The following is an 8252-nucleotide window of genomic DNA, read 5'->3' on the forward strand; positions in this document are numbered from 1 at the left end:
ACTTGAAATCTCCATCTCCATAGAGCAGGTCAGCAGCAGGAAGCATGAAGTGCTCTAAAACTTGCTGGTAGACTGCTGCGTTGACCCTGGATCTCAGGAAACAGAGTGGACCGACACCAGCAGATGACATGGCACCCCAAACCATCACCCAACCATGCAAATTTTGCATTTCCTTTGGAAATCGAGGTCCCAGAGTCTGGAGGAAGACAGGAGAGGCACAGGATCCACGTTGCCTGAAGTCTAGTGTAAAGTTTCCACCATCAGTGATGGTTTGGGGTGCCATGTCATCTGCTGGTGTCGGTCCACTCATATTTTTCATTTTCATACTTTTCAGTTGGCCAACATTTCTAAAAATCCCTTTTTTGTATTAGCCTTAAGTAATATTCTAATTTTGTGACACACGGAATTTTGGATTTTCATTTGTTGCCACTTCAAATCATCAAAATTAAATGAAATAAACATTTGAATGCATCAGTCTGTGTGCAATGAATAAATATAATGTACAAGTTACACCTTTTGAATGCAATTACTGAAATAAATCAAGTTTTTCAAAATATTCTAATTTACTGGCTTTTACCTGTAGTTCCAAAAACTGTCATTCTCTAACTTTACTGGACTGGGCTCCTTTTAAAGCATATTCCACATATTTTTTGGCCTATGTTCTTATGTCTCTGTGCAGTATTTGTTATGTTGTGGCGATGTATAAAGTTGAACACCGCCAACACGACAACTAATGTTGGTGCTATTGTATCTTCACTGCGATAAGTTAACCAACTTTTGGCAGAACATTTTTGATGGTCTTCATCTTCAAACCCTGCCTCATCAATAACACATCTCCACATTGATGAGCCTTTGACATGAGCGATATCAAAAGACGAGACGTACCAGCACTCCATGTGCCACTCAATACTATCAGCTATCAGCAAATGTCTGGGCAATGCAGAGTGGAGATAAACTCTGTTGATGCACTTCATCTTTGACATCGGTTAGCCTTTGGCGTGAGCGATGCAGAATGGCAATGTTAACAACACGGCTACTGGGCTGAGCAGTGACTGTCAAGTTGACCAACTTTTGGCAAAACACACCTTAAATTTCAGCTAAGTTTTAACTTGGAGGAATTACCCAGAATGTGATGAAATATTTCCATGTAATAGTTGGGTTTTAGTGGTCGGGTGACAACCATAGCAATGACACTTGGAGGATCCTCTAGGCCAGTGTTTTTCAACCACTGTGCCGCGGCACACTAGTAAAAAATATTTTTTGCAAATCAGTAATTATAGTCTGCGAATGATGTGTTGAGTGATCGGTCGTTGCTGTCTAGAGCTCGGCAGAGTAACCGTGTAATACTCTTCCATATCAGTAGGTGGCAGCAGGTAGCTAATTGCTTTGTAGATGTCGGATACAGCGGGAGGCAGCGTGCAGGTAAAAAGGTATTTAATGCTTAAACCAAAAATAAACAAAAGGTAAGTGCCCCGAAGAAAAGGCTTTGAAGCTTAAGGAAGGCTATGCAGAACAAAACTAAAACTGAACTGGCTACAAAGTAAACAAAAACAGAATGCTGGAAAACAGCAAAAACTTACTGTGGAGCAAAGATGGCGCGCACAATGTACATTCGAACATGACATGACAATCGACAATGTCCCCACAAAGAAGGATAAATCCAATCCAATCCAATCCAATCCACTTTATTTATCCAGCGCCCCCCGCGACCCCAAAGGGAATAAGCGGTAGAAAATGGATGGATGGATGGATGGATAGCACATTTAAACAACAAAAATGTTTCCAAAGTGCTGCACAACAATATTAAAAACAATATTAAAAATAATATTCAAATATTTTCCTTAGCTCCACCAATGACTGAATAAAAACAACAAATAAATAAATATAGAACCAATATAAAAACAATATAAAAATAAATAAAAGTAAATGCTGGAAATATCGCTCAAAGGAAGACATGAAACTGCTACAGGAAAATAGCAAAAAAAGAGAAAAAGCCACCAAAATAGGAGCACAAGACAAGAACTAAACCTCTACACACAGGAAAACAGCAATAAAGTCCAAATAAGTCAGGGTGTGATGTGACAGGTGGTGACAGTGCACCTACTTTGAGACAAGAGCTATATTGATGCATGCTTGGTTATGGTTTAAAATCATATCTAACAATTGCGACAACGACTTTTTACTGTCAACTGAGTTTCATTTTTTAATGATTTCTGCTGGTGGTGTGCCTCCGCATTTTTTCAATGAAAACAATGAAAACTTGGCTCAAAAAAGGTTGAAAAACACTGCTCTAGGCTAGCAGTGAGTAATGTAATCTACAGTAGAACACACTCAAGGCTACTATGTTGGGTGAAATAAAAGTGACTATATGGTGTTATTTCATGTTTAGAGGGATTTACCAATGTTACAAAAAACATATTTAGAAGGTCATAAACAGTTTTTATGCTCTAACTATCAACATATAAAATGTATTAATAATAATAACACTTCTCGGAAATACATTTACTACAGTCAGGCCAGGAACCAATTAGATAGATGAGAGACGACCCAGACAGGTGTGTGCAAAGGTGAAATCAATCATCCAAATGTGCAGGTGTTGGTGTGGGAGGAGCCTGCAGACATAAAAAGCCACTCCCCTCCAGAAAGAACATCAAAATTCCTGCCCACTGCACTCAAAGCTGCTTCTTATCTGCTTGTTCTTCCATGATGAGTTGGATGAAGTGTTGTGTGTTCCCCCTGGTGCTGCTGTGCATGTGGCAGCTGCAAGAAGGAGCACACGCCTGCACATGTTTTCCTGTGCATCCACAGACGGCGTTTTGCCAGTCAGATGTCGGTAAGTTAAAATTCAGAATATGTGTTTGGTTCATCTAGTGATGGGTTGATGAGGCATCATGAAGCGTTTCGACACATTGCAAAACTGTATTGATACTGTGTCGATACTGTGTCACTAAATACTGACATCTGCTGGACATTAAAAATCCCTACAGGCAACCTATGGACCGACTCAACTGACACTGATTTTATGCCCTAGTACAGGGGTCACCAACCTTTTTGAAACCAAAAACTACTTCTTGGGTACTGATTAATGCGAAGGGCTACCAGTTTGATACACACTTAAATAAATAAATATATTGTCATTTGTAAGTTACACGTAAGTGTGATTTAAACAAGAATAGCTAAATAAATAAATTTATATATATTAAAAAAATGGGTATTTCTGTCTGTCATTCCGTCGTACATTTTTTTTTCCTTTTACGGAAGGTTTTTTGTAGAGAATAAATGATGAAAAAAACACTTAATTGAACGGTTTAAAAGAGGAGAAAAAAAAAAAAGAAAAAAAATTTGAAACATGGTTTATCTTCAATTTCGACTCTTTAAAATTCAAAATTCAACCGACAAAAAGAAGAGAAAAACTAGCTAATTAGAATCTTTTTGAAAAAATTAAAAAAAAGAATTTATGGAACATCATTAGTAATTTTTCCTGATTAAGATACATTTTAGAATTTTGATGACCTGTTTTAAATTGGTTAAAATCCAATCTGCACTTTGTTAGAATATTCAACAAACAAAGACAAATCAGTATTTCTTCTAGATTTTCCAGAACAAAAATTTTAAAAGAAATTCAAAATACTTTGAAATAAGATTTAAATTTGATTCTACAGATTTTCTAGATTTTCCAGAATATTTTTTTTTGAATTTTAATCATAGTAAGTTTGAAGAAATATTTCACAAATCATCGAAAAACCAGAAGCTAAAATATTTATTATTCTTTACAATAAAAAAATAAATAAATTCACTTGAACATTGATTTAAATTGTCAGGAAAGAAGAGGAAGAAATTTAAAAGGTAAAAAGGTATATTTGTTTAAAAATCCTAAAATCATTTTTAAGGTTGTATTTTTTCTCTAAAATTGTATTTCTAAAAGTAATAAGAAGCAAAGTTAAAAAAATAAATGAATTTATTTAAACAAGTGAAGACCCATCCATCCATCCATTTTCTATCGCTTATTCAAAGTGAAGACCAAGTCTTTCAAATATTTTCTTGGATTTTCAAATTCTATTTGAGTTTTGTCTCTTTTAGAATTAAAAATGTCGAGCAAAGCGAGACCAGCTTGCTAGTAAATAAATAAAATTAAAAAAATAGAGGCAGCTCACTGGTAAGTGCTGCTCTTTGAGCTATTTTTAGAACAGGCCAGCGGGCGACTGATCTGGTCCTTACGGGCTACCTGGTGACCGCGGGCACCGCGTTGGTGACCCCTGCTCTAGTATATACAATAATATAAACCAAGTCATTGTATTTCATTTAGGATTATTTCATATCTTCATTTAAATAAAAATATATTTTTATCTTTTTTAGATACAGTCAATAAATAAAAATATATTTTTATCTTTTTTAGATACAGTCAATAAATAATGTGAACATGTATCATAACATGGAAATCTAAGAGAACGTGTTGTGAATGAGGATGCTTGTGGACTGGGAATTTTTTTAGTTAAATTTTTTTACACATTTTTATTAAAAAAAAAAAAAAAAGTTTTTCCGACGTATTACATTTTAGACGATTTCTCTTAGTTATTATTTCTCCGGCTGTAGAAAAGACCCGCTCACAGGGCACAGAGGAGGCGTCAGTGCGACACAGTTCGCGTATCGGTCACGTGACCAAAACAGCTCATGATCGGTCACGTGACTTTCTAAAAGCGGTACGCGCACCGACACAGGGTTTTGCTCTATGAGCTCCACACATGCGCCGATGCATCGGTGTTGCCGGACCCATCACTAGGTTCATCCTTTCAAGCATAATTGCATCATTATTTATTGCACTCACTGTATATGTACTCAAATATTGGTCCAGCTTCTGCATCCTGCACAAGTTTGAGATTGGGTCAGATGGGAAAAACTAAATAAAAAAAATACTTGCGTTCAGTCACACTGACTGGCCTGTTACCTTCAATAAATTTACGTTTTGGAAGCTGTCATCTTGACAAAAAGGAATGGTGCTAAACTATAAAGTGTTGCTAATTGATATTAATAACACAATGTTTGCCATAAACTTTTTCCTAACAATATTGTTGACTTTCTGCCCAAAAATCTTGCACAGGAACATTTTAAAAGCCTTAACTAGACATGTTCATAGCCAGCAAGTTGACTTGTGAACATAACATCGCACAGGTGTTGCTAATGACCGTAATGAAGCAGTTTTGTTTCATGACACTTAAATTGAAACACTTGTCTTTTTATAATCTTATATCCATACATCTATCAAAAGGCATTTTTAACCGTTCAATGTAAACAAGTGTGGTAGAGCATGCAAGCTTTGCAAAAGTGAAGCCCTGATTAAAGGCCTACTGAAATGCGATTTTCTTATTTAAACGGGGATAGCAGGTCCATTCTGTGTCATACTTGATCATTTTGCGATATTGCCATATTTTTGCTGAAAGGATTTAGTAGAGAACATCGACGATAAAGTTCGCAACTTTTGATCGCTGATAAAAAAGCCTTGCCTGTACTGGAAGTAGCAGACGAGTAGCGTGACGTCACAGGTTGTGGAGCTCCTCACATCCGCACATTGTTTACAATCATGGCCACCAGCAGCGAGAGCGATTCGGACCGAGAAAGCGACGATTTCCCCATTAATTTGAGCGAGGATGAAAGATTCGTGGAGGAGTGAAGGACTAGAGGGCAGTGGGAGAGATTCAGATAGGGAAGATGCTGTGAGAGGCGGGTGGGACCTGATATTCAGCTGGGAATGACTAAAACAGTAAATAAACACAAGACGTATATATACTCTATTAGCCACAACACAACCAGGCTTATATTTAATATGCCACAAATGAATCTTGCATAACAAACACCTCCCCCCTCCCGTCCATATAACCCGCCAATACAACTCAAACACCTGCACAACACACTCAATCCCACAGCCCAAAGTACCGTTTACCTCCCCAAAGTTTATACAGCACATATATTTCCCCAAAGTTACGTACGTGACATGCACGTACGGGCAAGCGATCAAATGTTTGGAAGCCGCAGCTGCATGGTACTCGCGGTACCGCGTACGCGCATCCAACTCAAAGTCCTCCTGGTAAGAGTCTCTGTTGTCCCAGTTCTACACAGGCCAATGGTAAAGCTTGACTGTCATCTTTCGGGAATGTAAACAAAAACACCGGCTGTGTTATCCGGCAAAACAGTCAGGGGGTGCATTCTACGGCGGGGGTGCGTTATCCGGCACAACACCTGCCGCAATACACCGCTTCCCACCTACAGCTTTCTTCTTTGCTGTCTCTATTGTTCACTGAACAAATTGCAAAAGATTCACCAACACAGATGTCCAGAATACTGTGGAATTTTGCGATAAACAGACTACTTAATAGCTGGCCACCATGCTGTCCCAAAATGTCCTCTACAATCCGTGACGTCACGAGCAGGCGTCCTCATACCGAGACGTTTTCAGCAGGATATTTTGCGCGAAATTTAAAATTGCACTTTAGTAAGCTAACCGTATTGGCATGTGTTGCAATGTTAAGATTTCATCATTGATATATAAACTATCAGACCTCGTGGTCGGTAGTAGTGGGTTTCAGTAGGCCTTTAATTCTCTTATAGCAAGAGCTGAACAGTCTAAAGTCCATGGTCTCAGAGTTCACGAGGTTGGGGCGAGTTTAAATTAAAGGTGATTAAAAGGGAGATGTTTGAGTTCAAGAGATGTAATTGTTATAAAACTAAGGAATTTTCTTTGACTTTTGTACAATAAGCTATGGAAGACAGCGTGGATTTTAGGTTGCGTTTTCAGACCCTGATTCTTTTGCCTTTTACAAGAGATTAGATGTACCAAAACATGCCAATGTCTCATAGATAGTAGTCAGGTAGTACTCTTTAAATAAAATTTGTTATAATAATCCAATGCTTTTGATGTGATTTCCTGTCTTAATGGTGCATGGTTGCTGCCATAAGAAAAATTACCCTGACAGTTTTGAAGCCAATACCAGTCAACTCTGCTTTAATCTGAGTCCCCTGCATGATAAACAGATGAGGGCAGACAGAGAGGCCTATAGGGATCGATTATTTTTTTTCAAAAATGCTGACTGGCTTTGTCTTTCTAGTCATCAAGGCAAAGGTGGTTGCCATTACGACGGCTGGTGAATTTGATGACATCAAGTACGGCGTCCAGCTGCAAAAAGTTATTTAACTTTTTTTATACATTTCAGTGAAGTTTATGGATGTATGCACATTTTATTTGGTTTTATCTTGCAGATCTTGAAGGGTCCTATAAAGAACTATGATACCGTCTACACTGCTGCACCCGCTGCAACATGTGGTATAACTCTCACCAAAGGTGTAGAATATTTCTTCACAGGTAAAAATACATATTTCAATGCTATTTGTACCCACGGGTGATAATGGAAATGACACCTTCATTCCAGCTTAAGGCTGTTTACTCAAACATTTTCCACTTTTTCTTTTTTTTTTTCTTTCCACCTCATTGCAGGCCCACTACAGGATAACGGGGCACCATACGTGTCAGCCTGTGACTATGTTGTACCCTGGAAAAGCAGCTACAACATCCTGGTAGAGCGGTATAGGATGGGCTGCGATTGCAAGGTAAGCAAACCTAATTGAGGATCAATGAGAATGTCAAGAATGTATTTAAATCTCAATCTTTATCCTCCAGGTCAATCGCTGCACCGCTGTCCCGTGTGGAGTCAGCGGCCCAAATGAGTGCTCGTGGACGGACTGGCTGACGGGGAATTCTGTCGACGATGTGAAGAACAAGCAATGTGCTTGCATCAAGAGAAGTGATGGTTTTTGTGCCTGGTACAAGGAGGTCGCCTCACCTGGAAGGGGTTAATGGACATTATAGACCCTAAAATCTCCATGAACAGAATGTAAATTACTAATAAATTCAGTTAACTCAATGCAATGTTTCTATGAGGGTTTCAATTCTTTTAAATGACCTTGACTTCTGCCCAAAGTACTTATTTACTGGGGGGGAATGGGCGCACCTTTGGTTATAGACTTCATTATGTCCCACATTCAGAAATGTAAATGTATGCTCAAAAGAGGAAATAACACATTTGTATATTCCAACTTTTTTTTTTCCAAGCGATTTCATCTTTCATCCCTGTTCCGATTTTATGTCTGAGGTTAAAATATCTATTCAGGGCTGTGAGGCAGGAACCTTTTTGAAGTGATTATAAGTGGAATGTGGGCTCTGTTTAATGGTACACCAAATACACAATTTTATTTGTTTCTGT

General features: G+C 38.2%; 1 protein-coding gene across 1 annotated transcript; it reads left to right on the forward strand.

The window, feature by feature from the left end:
* The first annotated feature begins 2642 nt into the window (after positions 1–2642).
* LOC133615494 (metalloproteinase inhibitor 2-like) lies at positions 2643–7913 on the forward strand. Its single transcript, XM_061974124.2, has 5 exons — positions 2643–2833; positions 7101–7177; positions 7252–7354; positions 7487–7599; positions 7670–7913. The coding sequence occupies exons 1-5, from the start codon at positions 2704–2706 to the stop codon at positions 7844–7846; spliced, it is 600 nt and encodes a 199-aa protein (XP_061830108.1). The 5' UTR covers positions 2643–2703; the 3' UTR covers positions 7847–7913.
* The last annotated feature ends 339 nt before the right edge of the window (positions 7914–8252 follow it).

Source organism: Nerophis lumbriciformis, linkage group LG22 (genome assembly GCF_033978685.3).
Source record: "Nerophis lumbriciformis linkage group LG22, RoL_Nlum_v2.1, whole genome shotgun sequence".
Taxonomy (NCBI): Eukaryota; Metazoa; Chordata; class Actinopteri; order Syngnathiformes; family Syngnathidae; genus Nerophis; species Nerophis lumbriciformis.